General features: G+C 39.0%; 2 protein-coding genes across 2 annotated transcripts; one reads left to right on the top strand and one right to left on the bottom strand.

Moving 5' to 3' along the window:
• Nucleotides 1-6,483: 6,483 nt before the first annotated feature.
• On the bottom strand, nt 6,484-11,153 carry si:ch73-103b9.2 (uncharacterized protein LOC100150067 homolog). Its single transcript, XM_052097774.1, has 3 exons — nt 11,097-11,153; nt 10,685-10,909; nt 6,484-9,338 (listed from the first exon to the last, which is right to left on the bottom strand). The coding sequence occupies exons 2-3, from the start codon at nt 10,880-10,882 to the stop codon at nt 8,451-8,453; spliced, it is 1,086 nt and encodes a 361-aa protein (XP_051953734.1). The 5' UTR covers nt 10,883-10,909; nt 11,097-11,153; the 3' UTR covers nt 6,484-8,450.
• A 371-nt stretch (nt 11,154-11,524) lies between these two features.
• Nucleotides 11,525-12,761, top strand: LOC127623351 (protein phosphatase 1 regulatory subunit 3E). The gene has a single exon (XM_052097775.1). The coding sequence runs from the start codon at nt 11,841-11,843 to the stop codon at nt 12,759-12,761; it is 921 nt and encodes a 306-aa protein (XP_051953735.1). The 5' UTR covers nt 11,525-11,840.
• The last annotated feature ends 270 nt before the right edge of the window (nt 12,762-13,031 follow it).

The raw sequence follows: 13,031 nt of genomic DNA, 5'->3' as shown, positions 1-13,031 counted from the left end.
CCTTCGTCTCAGGGAACCGTGGTTACGTAAGTAACTGAGACATTCCCTTACGACTCAGTCCACTTGACATTGCGTAGTAACGCGTGTGGGGAACAGAATCCCATCACGCCACACTACACAACATAACTTCCCCGAGAGGAAACATGGCAGCGCATATATATATTTATATGGCCAATGAATAGCAAGTGTTCTAAACAGAGAGGACTTGTGAAGAAAGAGACATTACATCTAGTTTGTAAAACCTTGCAAATGTGTTTTGAGTGGACCATCCTGCTGCAAAATATGTCTTGAAAGGTCACACAAATTCGTCCATGCCCATGGTCAGTAGTTGAGTGTGGGCAAGTCTGACCCTGCTACTCATAAGCCAGGATAATTGCATCAACAAATCTTTGCTTGGAGATGGACATTCTTTTGAGCATATAAAGAGCTGATCAGACAGTCTGAACTGGCGGATATGCTCAACGTATGCGTGTAGCACCAGTGTGACACTCCTGTTCTACCCGCTCCATACGGGTCTCGAACCAGCGTGGGAGGCGTGGGAGTGCGCTAACAAGGAGGCTAAAGGCTACAGCCTCTAGCATCAGTCGCTTGAGACCTCTTGAGGTCAGGAGAGTGAGGTTTACACACTGCACTGCTATCTACCAGCTGGCTCCCGTTACACTAGTACAGGGCATAACTAATGCAATGATTGTTACTTATCTGAATTATGGAGGAGGGAAGAAGGTCAGAGAGTGAACCACCTGTGTTTGAAGGGTGTGGTCAGGACCATGCGTACATAGCCTTTCCTGGGTTTGACAGTGGCTCTTGAAAGACCAGGCCAAACTCGACATGAATTGTCGACTGACAATGCATGCATGTCATATACCCATTTTACTGAGGCCAGAGCCAGCAGTAGTGTGGTCTTAATGGAGAGCATGCGCAAATAAACATAGTCCAAAGGCTCGAAGGCTAAAGTTAAGTCCCAATACGGGACTGTAGCCGGCCGAGGTCTGTTTAATCGTCTTGCTCCTTTAAGGATCTTTATGATTAAATCATGCTTGCCTATAGAGGCGCCGGTTTCATGCGTGTGATACGCAGATAGTTGCCACATACACTTTTGAGCGTTGACGGGGTGAGTCCTGCATCTAATAGCTCTTGAAGAAATATTAGAATTTCATGTATGGGACAGTTTACCGGGTCCTTGCTCTGTGAGATACTCCATTCAGCAAACACCTTCCATTTTAGTGCGTAGAGGCATCTTGTGGACGGTGCTCTGTCTTGTAAAATGGTGTTCATGACTGAACGCGTCAGTTCTGGTGCATGTAGTGTGCTCCATTCAGGGGACACACATGCGGGTTACACAGCTGGGGCTGGGGATGCTAGATTGTGCCTTGCGCCTGAGAGAGGAGATCCCTCCTCAGTGGTGTTTCCCATGGTGAGCTGTACAGCATCTCCATCGTTTCCGGAAACCATGGCTGGTTTGCCATTTCAGTGCAACTAATAGAAAGGTTTCCTTGTCCTCTCAGACTTTGCATATGACCGAGTGGATCAGGCATAACGTTGGAAAGGCATATTTGTGTTTTGCCGGCCATTTGTTTGCCATTGCGTCCCATCCCAGCAGGGCCTGGGACATGGAATAACAGAGGGGGCAGTGGGCATTCTCCACTGAGGCAAATAGATTGATTTCTGCTTTGCCGAATATTTCCCAAATCCTCAGTATATTTTGAGGATGAAGTCTCCATTCGTCCGATATCACCGCTTAGCGTGACAGTAGGCCAGCGCCGTAATTCAGGCAGCCTGGGACATATGTCACTCTCAGATAGAGATGATGCTCGCTCCATAGGAGGAGGTGACATAGGAGGAGTGGCGGTGAATGAATTCCACATTGTTTATATTTTCTACTACTGTCTTGTTGACTGAGCAAACCAGGACATGACAGCTCACTATTTCTGATTGAAAGCCTTTAAGGCTAGAATTACAGCCGATAGCTCGAAGCGGTTGATGTGCCATGCCCTCCTCGCACCTGTACAGGTGCCAAAAGTCGACCTTGCGGCCCGGTCGTGCCTCCTCGTGTGAACCCTCGAGCATCACAGAAGAGGTGGGTGGGAGGGCGAGAGAGGCTGAATCATCCTTCAGAACGAGGGTGATTTGTGAGTGAAGCAACTTGAGACTTATGTCTCTATAAGAGCTGACTCTGTGACTCTATTTGCCAGAGCACTGCAGGGGAGCGGAGAGTCTTCTTGCTGCCTTGAAGATTCCGTCCTCAGACTAGTGTGTATTGAAGGCAAAGGGTAGAGGGCTTCGAGCCAAGAGAATCGCTGTCTTGAAGGAAGAAATTCTGAGGAAATGGTGTCTGTGCATCTGTTTTTATAGCGGTCAGTTTCGCACCAAAACAGGCCGGGCTCAAACACCATAGCCAAAATTAGAATATTGCCGTTATTATAGAGATGTTTCAAATAGGTTGTGTATGAAGGCACTCCCCATATGCATTACTACGCAATGTCAAGTGGACTGAGTCGTAAGGGAACTCAAGAGTTTGTGCCGTTCATGGTGAACTCAGAAAGGCATTCTCAGCAGATCGCAGAATCCACGAGTCACCATGAAAAAAGACGCTAAGAAGAAAGGCACGCCATATTTCAGTGAAGCTCATCAAGTTTTAATGACTACAAATAAGCATTATTACATTTGTTTAGGACTGAGAGATTGCTTGCCAGAAATTATACTGAATCATTGCATGCATTTTTAAATTAATAAAACTAAGTTCTACCATACTGTATATATAAAAGCTATATTCAACATTAATGTTTAATAGGTCGACTGTTACGTCATTTGTATTAACACTCATGTTCTATTAATATTATGATAATAGGCTTTAGGTTTTATATTTTATTTAAAGATTCATTTAATGGTATTTACCGATCTGTGCATGCTAATATTATTTTACTGTACGTCATGTGAACTGAATGTAATTCCTTTATTTTTCATACCATTTGATCATAAAAGATCATATATCAGAATCATATCACCTTTAATTTCCACAGTTGCTGATGGTCTCATTGTATTAATAGATCCTCTTTCAATTGTAGGATCTCCCACAGTTGTCATCATTTTCCATAGATTTAATGTAATGTTTTTTAGTAGGCCACACATGATTATTAATGTGCATTATAAGATGATGATCTGCTGTAACAGAGGTGGACAGTGATCAGAGATACGTGTCCTTTGATGTGGCATTAAAACTTGTCATGTCATGTTGTCATGTACAGTAGGGTCCATCTGCCCTTGGTACGGAATGAAATTATGTTGTTTTAATTGAGGATCATGTGTCTGACTATATATTATATATGTTCATGTATATCATGTATATATCAACTAATCTCTTCCTTGTTAATATTACCTATTGAAAGGCAGAACAAAAATGTAATTTAGAGATGGACCATGTACAGCTTCTGATGGCGTTGAGGAGGCTGATACATCTTTTCATTGAGTCACCTGACCACCAGCTAAATGAGGGCACTGTGCATGACTCTAAATAACAGCATGTCTCATTTATATTATCTAATAATAGAGTACAATGAACAAATCTGGAAATGTGTGCATTTATATGTACAGTAGCCTACATTCATTTGAGTGATAAGAAATAAAATCTCTAACCTCTATATTTGTGTTCGGTGAAATTATCACATATTATATTAGTTAGTGAAGAAGAATAATGAGTGATTAATTGCTTAAGCTTTTATTTGGCAGACATTACTTGCATATTGATACTATGAATGTAATTTTATAAATAACATTTAAATTCATTGACTGAAGGAACTGTAAATAGAATGTGGGTGATATAATAATTTTATTCTATGAAATGTATAGAATAAAAAATGATTTATTAGAAGGGCTAAATATAAATACATAAAGCCCTGACTTCACAGTGAAGAGTGTGGGGGACATTCCAATGTGTTCTGCGTTAAACATATTACAGTATTAAAACCTTCCCATTAAAAGTTAAAGCACAACGTACACAGTTTGTTCACATTTGAATGCAAATCTGAGTAAAGAAGATTTGTGAGGTAAATTAAAGATTGCAGTTTACTGTAATACTGCTTTAAAAGTAAATATTGTGCATAATCTGCTTTCTCGCCCACTGTGCCGCTATTAAAAGGGCACGCATGCACCGATAGCCTCTGAAACGTACTGACATCTACCTGAAATAAACTAACTCTGGAACATAAACTACTCTGGAGCAGGTTATGTTCAGAAAGTAAGTTGCTATGGCTTCTAACATACCCTGAAAGTTACCTCCGTTTTTGGAACAGAAAGCTGAGGTTATCCACTTAATCTGAGTCACTTAACCTGCTTTCTGGAATACCCCTTTGAGTAAGTTTTGTAGATGTCAGCAAACGTAAACACATGAAGTTCTTTTTTCTGTTTTTTTTCCCAATTAGGATGAGCTCTAATTCACATTCAGCAGGTAATAATTATGTAGAACAATCAGACAACTCATGGTATATTACATTGCTGTGAAAAATATATTTGCCACTTTTAGCAGCAACAACTGCAACCAAATGCTTCCGATAACTGGAGATCAGTCTTTCACAATGCTGTGGGGGAATTTTGCATGAACTGCCCGTTTAAATTCCTGCCACTGCATCTCGATCAGGTTCAAGTCAGGATTTTGACTAGGCCACTCCAAAACTTTAATTTAGCTTATTTTGAATTTTCTGGTAGAGAGCAGAATTCATGTTTCCCTCAATTATTGCAAGTCGACCTGGCCCTGAAGCAGCAAATCATCCCCACACATCACACTGGCACCACCATGTCCATGCTTGACCATAGGTATGATGTTCTTTTTTGTGGAATTCTGTGTTGGACTAACACCAGATGAAACGGTGTCTTCCAAACAGTTCCACTTACAACTCATCAGTCCACAGAACATTCTCCCAAAAGGTTTGCGGATCATCAAGGTGTGTTTTGGCAAAATTCAGACGAGCCTTAATGTTCATCTGAGTTAGCGGTGGTTTTCTCCTCGCCACTCTTCCGATGGCATTTTTGGCCAATATCTTTCTGATAGTGGAGTCATGAACAGTGACCTTTATTGATGCGAGAGAGGCCTTCAGTTCCTTGAATGTTTTCCTTGGCTTTTTTTTTTTTTTTTTGTGACCTTCTGGATGAGTTGTTACACTCTTGGAGGAATTTTGGAAGGTCGGCCATTTCTGGGAAGGTTCACTACTGTGCTAAGTTTTCTCAATTGGATATAAAGGCTCTCACTGTACTAGAACCACAATACCTTTATTCAGTCCTTATGAAAATTAACCATATTTGTACTATAGCATAGTAAGTTTTTTTTTTTTTTTTTTTTTTTTGCATGGCAAACATTATGGTTTTGATCAAATGAACCATGGTTTTACTATACAATAGTATTGCAGTACTCATGATTGTTGTGACCATGGTTAATTTTGTGGTTATTATAAGCTTTGGTTACTATAGTAAAATCAAGGTAAATTTTTGTAAGGATTAATCATGGTTTTACTACAGTAAAAATTTTTGAACTGATATTTGTAAGAAAACCATAACTACAAAATGTACCATGGTTTTACCATATTATAACCATAATATTTATGATAAAACCAAAGTAATAATAGGAAAACCAAAACTATAGGAATAAAAATTATGAATCTGTCAAACAAAACATTAAGTTATACTACAGTAACACCATGTTTTTTTAAATCATGGTTCTTACTAAATATATATATATATATATATATATATATATATATATATATATATATATATATATATATATATATATATTATATATGTTTTTTTAGGATTTTTATTACCATTGTTGCAGGGATTCTGCAGGTTTGAAAAAAGTCACATTAAATAAATCTGAGCAACAAGTCTTAAATTCATAAAGTCACAGTATTAAATGTTTCGGGAGGGATTGCTTTCTCTTTATGTTTAAGTTGTTTTAAAGCGAAGAGTAATTTCTTGGCACGAATAGCCCCCATACTGAATTTGCGGTCTCTAGGACGCACTCTATAGTGCCCCCACAAGTTTAAACTAGGGCTGTCAATCGATTAAAATTTTTCATCAAATTAATTACAAGGTGTCCCAATTAATTAATCGCATATACAAATATTTGCTGAGAAAGCCCCTCATATAACAATAATTCAATATATAATGATGAAATAATTATACATAGTTATCTTTAAATATTAAATGATATATATATATATATATATATATATATATATATATATATATATATATATATATATATATATATATATATATATAATTAAAAATATTCAGATAATTAAAATGCATTACATTCTTGTGGCAGAAGAGTTCATCATTGATAAGACAATACAAAAAGCGGCTTTAGAATACAATGTATTGTTTATTTGCATATTATTGATCATAAGTCATTGGCACACAGTTCACAGCAATCCATTTCACAAGTGAATTTGTCAATCAGTTTGAGATTTATTATGAGGGCTTGTTTAAGGGCCCGTCAATGTACACCTGCGTCATTCATGCTTGTGTAGTGTCTCGGGTGCATTGCATCATAAACATAATATGTTTAGGTCACTGTGTCAAGTTAAATATAGTTTAATACTCAATCATTAAACACATCTTGAGATCCCTTAGTTCGCATTTGCGCTCTTTCAAGTATTTTGAACGCAAGAACGTAACGCATGTTTATGTTGACCTACTGAAGGGTTGTTTTCTTCTCTGTATAAACTGTGTGTTGCTAATACAGCTGAAGTTTCACTTACTGCCCTCTGGAGTAAACAGGTGGTTCTACAAACCGTAATTTTTGTAAAATTAATCGCACTGAATTAATGCGTTAAATCGACAGCCCTAGTTAAAACGTTTTATTTTTTTAAACTTTTGCACTTATATTTTGAATTTGTCCTAGAAAAAAAAAATATTTTGCATGTAATTACACTCCTCCTGATGATACAAATGGACTGCTTAAATTAAAACTCTGCCCATTAAAGTGGCCGCCATCTTGGATAATGACGTGTATCGTTTATTCCCTACCATTCCTTCAAAGTTTGCCTGATTTGCCTAAACAGTGGTTTAATATAGTCTCCAGACTGATCTGCACAGAATGAATAGCACAGAATTTAGATTTTTTTGAAACATTACGATAACACAAATTTAAAGAGGTTGACGTAAAACAGAATGTGAGGCAATATCCTGGCAACGTCGTATTGAAATGAAACTCGGTACAGTATGCTTAATCAGGACCATGACCAGAGGGTAAATGCAAAGTTTGAGGACAACACCACTTGGGGTCTTTGGGTTCCTTGGTCATGCAGATTTCAAGGAGACTAGCATATTGATTTTTATAAAACAGTTAAATGTCTTTTGAATGCATTGTCAGATTTATAAGAAATGTGGTATGCATCATTGACATCACGTCCTGAACATACACAAGCACTTTGGAGACAGCGCCACCTATAGTTCAAAAGTGAATCCACAGTTGTGTGCTGACTCCACCTTGGCATGTCTCTTTGCCATTCGTGAATCATGTCAACTGAGTGCCACAGTGTGTACATTTCTGTAAATGTATATATTATTGGCTAATCTAGGACAATGGATTTAGAATGCAGAATCATGGGGCGGTTCTTATAAAAAAGAAAAGAAAATCATATATGCTCCTTTTGTTGAGCTTCTAGATTTAATTACCAAAATGTATTTGGGAAAAGAAATATTGTTTTTACATGTTTGGTGGTGATCACTTATATTTTATTCCAGAGCTTTGATGTATATTTTTGGGTGTTGTTTAAACAATATTCAAGTGAACCAGCAGTGTTGTAGAGGAATAAAGCTGGTACAATGAGTTTGATCGTAAGGTAAAATTAATTTCCACATTCTGTTGGTTATGGGCAGAGAAGTATTGAGCCTTATTGTGTTACTTTTTGTTAATTAAATTAAAAACGTATTAAAAATTATTGGAGATCTGTTAAGTTGCATTTTTAAACTTTGAACTGTATTCGGCATATATGACTGTTCTTGTGCTTCCTAGCTATTTACATTTAGAGAATGACAAGATGACATATTGTGTTCCCTTGAATATATTACTTACATTTCCTTTAGTTAGTCTAAAAAAGGTCTTAAAAAAGTCTAGCTCCATAAAACCTGCAGAAACCCTGCAGTTGTGGTTTTCCTGCATTATCACTATAGTATTATTACTATACCACAAATATAATTGTTAAAGATGGTTATTGTAGTAAATCAAAGTTACATTTTGTGCTTAAGATGTTACTACAAATACCACAGTTGAAGTATATTTACTGTAATAAAATCTTGGTACATTCTGTTAGGGATGGATAAAGGTACAGTAAGGCAAGGGAACCCAAAATAAATAAAAGGGAACACAAAACTATCACAATACTTCTTTTTGTCTCTCTTTGCTCAGCCAAAAAAGCAGTGAGCTGAAAGTGTACAGAGAGTGATAACATTTATAATATTCGTTGAAAGCACACAGCTATGGGAAGTCTCGTTCCAGTCAGCATTAGATGCTGGAATTCAGGTCTTCCTTGACTCCTCACTTTGTGTCCAGAATACAATCCATAACTGGTGTTGTTCCTTGGGGAAGGCCGTGCCAGCTCATCCTGCCTAAGGTTAGGTCTCTGGGAGTAGCTAGTCTGGGGTAATGTATCTGCTACCGTACAGGAGGTCAGCTCATGCTTCTTGTTCAAAGCGATGTTTAAAGTAGACGGCAGGTGATTGCTGTACTGACCCAGCCAGTGCTTTGAGGTGGGAGACCCCTGATAGCCGATTTCACCATTGACACCCACTCTTTCACCAGCTGTGACAGCACCGGTGGTGCCAGGTGTCATGGCCTCAGTGACTCCTTCCTCTGCTGGGCACCAGTCTGTCGGCTCCATACTTTTAAAAAGATTGGAGCTCTTCAGATTTCTCGACTCTTTGACTGGTGGCAACACACTAAAGTTGTTGATGCTGAGAGGTACCTGACCAACTCCCTTTTCACTCAGCATTAAACATGGAGCTTTGTGATGTGCACGTTGTTCATCTCCAGATGGCAATTTGTTGAGAAATGGCTCTGACTTCTTTTGCTGAAGTGAGTGCATTTCATCTGAGCAGGCAGAGGACGAGGTATTGTGAGTTTTCTTGACAATATCCAGAGATGCTGTGGCAGTCTTTCTGTAGTTTTCCTCTGAAATGTCATAGCAAGGTTTGGGAGCACTTCCAGCTGTACAGTAGATGGGGAGATTCAGCTCGGCACACAGGACGCAGTGAGAGTCTAAGATGTTTTGCTTAATCCTCTTCACATTCCTTTGTGGTTGAAGGAATAAAGCAAGAGGAGATCTCCCCCATCCCTCAACCTGTGGAAATAAAGTCTGTGAGTTCTTCACTTTAAAATAAATATTTAGAATCAGTGGCGTAGATCCAGATTGAGCCCCTTATAGGACAGGGAGGTCAGGACCATGATTTTACTGTAGTAATATTGTAGTAACCATGACTATAGTAACCATGGTAATTGTTTTTTTTTTGTGGTTACTATGATTTTACTACAAATACCATGGTTAAACTAGGGTCACTGTGGTAAAACTTTGGTTAATTTTTATACAAATTAAAGGAATATTCCTTTTGTGGCACAGTGTTGATTACCACAAAAAACTAAATTTTTGACTCATCCCTCCTTTAAAAAATTAAATAAAATAGAAAGAAAAATATTGAGGTTCCAGTGAGGCACATGCAATGGAAGTGAATGGGGGAAAGAGCATTTTTGGAGGGTTTGAAGACAGAAATGTGAAGCTCATATTTTTATAAAAGCACTGTTAAAAATGGTGTATTATTTAAGCAGTTAAGTTGTTTAAATTGTCATTTTAATGGTTATTTTAGGGTTTATAGTGATATGTCTTCATGGCAACATGAACATGCATATTGTTTGTCTTATGGCTATTCTTTTGAAACAGTAAGTATTTTAATGTGTACAAATTGGCCCCATTTACTTTCATTGTAAGTGTACATTATGCCAAAATGCTGTCGACTGAGCTTAACTTGTACTGAAACCAGAATATTTCTTTATCCATGGTTTTACTACAGTAACCATCTAGTTGAATGGTGTTCGAAGTAAAACATTTGCAACGCAACCACAAAATTTATCATGGCTTTACAGTAATTTCATATTTCAAACTTGATATTTGTTGGTAAAACTATTTTGGGTGAGAATATCAAAATATAACTCCTTTTCCAATGTACATCTGGGATGGCATGAGGGTGAGTAAATGATGAGAGAATTTTACTTTTGAACTATCCCTTTAAGGACAATTTGATTTATTCTGGTCACAAAATGTATAAAAACAATAATAAAAAAAAATATTTATTGAATAAGTTGCTTTTTTGAGTAACAAATTAAGATAACTTTTAATTAAAAATAACTTCTTCAGAAAAGGGATACCTCTTTTAATTTCAATCACATTTGGCATTTGATTAAATCTCAAATATTTTATAAATGAATCTCCATTATGATTGGATTAGTCAATGTTATGGGAGAAAATAAAATAAAATTTGCCTTTTTTTCCCCAGGAGAACTTTAGCCAAGTTATACCCTACTTATTTTATGTTGTATTCACTGCGTCATTCCCAGGCTCAAGTATAGTTTACAATATAACCTTTAGGCCAAAATAACAGCAAAATGTTGGACTTAAATGATACAATGACTCACAGCATCTTCCCAGCCAGTCTGACTCTGAATCTCATGTTTGTCCTGATCCCTCCAATCATCCTGTTCACTGATATCTAACAGCACATGGACATACTGTCTGTCCAATGACTCTGTGTCCCCATCTGTGCTGTGCAGAACCACATGCTGTGTCTCAGCATCAGTAAAGTCTGATTCACAGGATTCCCTCATCATAGCCATTCCTGGAAGCTTCAATCACAAAGCAACCTGCAGGACAACAAAGAAAACATTTCTGGAAAGCCAGAAAATACTGTAGGCTGGTTGTCCGATGAGCTGTAAATGAGGAGCGACTGATTTGTATAACATCTTAATGAACTGAACACCTTGACTAAACACAACAAAAACTAATAAACTTGCATTAAGACTTACAACAGACTTAACACTGCCAACTTACCGTTAGATTTGACGAGACTGACACTGTAAACGCGTTGGTTACAGTGTAAAAATAAACTGCGATTACTATATAGAGAATAATGGCATTAAGTGATGTTTCATTTGTTTTGAAGTAAACGCACTGTGTGACCGGCTGTTTTGAACGCTGTTGCCATGACGACCAGAAGGCAGCGACGCGCGCGAGAGCATGACGTGATGGGAAAAGACGAGACGTGCGATCAGCAAAAGTGCGCAATGAACATTGTTTACTCTTCATGCAAAACTGCTCTTGTGTTTCGACAGTGAGACGTAATCGAGCGCACGGGCTGTTACTGAGGGGTGTGTCACTCGAATCCTACTAGGTGGACGACTTTCATTATGAATATTAATTACGTAATATGACGTTCACCTGGTACGTCTAATTGATTGGCTGATATGTAGACAGCTGATAAGCGCGTACTAGTCACTAGGTTTTTGCTCATGAATATTAATTAGGGTTCTCGAACGCACACTTTAAGGTTAGCGAGAAAGGTCAGCTTGACCAAATTAATATTCATGCACTAAGGCTTTGGCATAAGTAAGATTTGTACAAATGCTGACCGGCATTATGCATCGGGTCGATACAGCTGCATCACGGCACAAATCGGCTCAGGTACCCTCTCTGCCGTTGAGGACCTCTAGTATCATGCTTAAAAACACTTAACCCGACCAGCTGCTTAAATCAGACCTCGACTTTAACATTTTGAACGTATTTTGCGACTCTTTTATGGTAGCCGTAACTGTGGCAATGCTGCCTACCAAGAACTGCATCCGCAGAAACTACAGCTGTATCGCTGGGCTGTGCGGGAGCTTGTCAGATTCAGAGCAGAAGCTGGAGAACGAAGACGAGGACATGGAGGGAGAGAAGGACACCCATGGAGACTGCGAACCATTAGAAATCAGCGTAGTGAATGAGAAACCAAGGGGAAGAGAGTCGTTCCCGAAGCCCCCACACAGCCCGACGAAGCGCCACAGGTGCATATCTCTTCCCACACCGACCGAAAGAGCCAAACTAGAGATCGCACGAAGCCAGAGCCCGAGTATTCATAAGAAGGTCCGATTCGCGGACTCTCTCGGTCTGGACCTGATTTCTATCAAACACTTTGATGGCACGGAAATGCCTGAGGTACCAGAGCGCATCATTAACAAATTCAAGAAAACCAGAGATCTCCACTTGAAGAACTTCGACGAGTCGAACACATCGAGCCAGTCCGTGTTCCTGGAGCTGCTCTTCACAAATCCAGGATCTCTGCCACACTTCCTAGACAGAGTGAAAGAGGTGAAGGTTTTGCTGGAGTCGGTTCATGCGGATGAATTCAGCCTGTCGGGGATGGTGCGGGTGCTTAACATGGCTTTCGAGAAAAGCGTCTATTTGAGGTACACTTTAAATAACTGGACGACATTTATGGATATTCTGGCGTCTTACGTCCCCTATTCCGTTGACGGACTGACGGACAAGTATAGCTTCAAAATCGTCACCCCGAACTTTCTGGAGTGTGTAGGAACCCTGCAGTTTGCCGTTAAGTACTGTGTCGGAGGGGGAGAATTTTGGGACAACAACAATGGTAATAATTACAAACTGAGACGCCACAGGTTTCAAATCTCTCCTCCAGGGGAATCGGAAAATGGATGGATTCATTTAATTTAGTGCGCGCGTGAGCCTGGCGCGAATCTACGAATTCCACTACGGCGGAGGCGCGGCTCTTGCATATTAGGTGACGTATGTTTCGCCACCATAGTAGGATTCGTAATTTCGCCGACGGTGCACTGCGAGTGCGCATTTACCGACTTTGCTGAAACATGTGCAAGTTATGTACCACAAATGCGCAAAACGCAACTGCATAGTTTGTCTGTGCTTATGCCACTTCCGCACTGATGTCAGGTAGAAGATTGAAGTTAGATTGGTGACTTCTAATTT

This window comes from Xyrauchen texanus, chromosome 29 (genome assembly GCF_025860055.1).
Source record: "Xyrauchen texanus isolate HMW12.3.18 chromosome 29, RBS_HiC_50CHRs, whole genome shotgun sequence".
In the NCBI taxonomy this organism is placed as follows: domain Eukaryota; kingdom Metazoa; phylum Chordata; class Actinopteri; order Cypriniformes; family Catostomidae; genus Xyrauchen; species Xyrauchen texanus.
The sequence above is the reverse complement of the archived record's forward strand: the minus strand, read 5'-3'. Positions and strand labels throughout refer to the sequence as shown.

Bases quoted from the DNA above. Each gene is read 5' to 3' on its own strand.
- LOC127623351 (XM_052097775.1), top strand. From the start codon at position 11,841: ATGGTAGCCGTAACTGTGGCAATGCTGCCTACCAAGAACTGCATCCGC.
- si:ch73-103b9.2 (XM_052097774.1), bottom strand. From the start codon at position 10,882: ATGGCTATGATGAGGGAATCCTGTGAATCAGACTTTACTGATGCTGAG. The intron at 9,339-10,684 runs GTGAGTCATTGT...TTATTTCCACAG, and splicing joins AGACTGGCTGGGAAGATGCT to GTTGAGGGATGGGGGAGATC.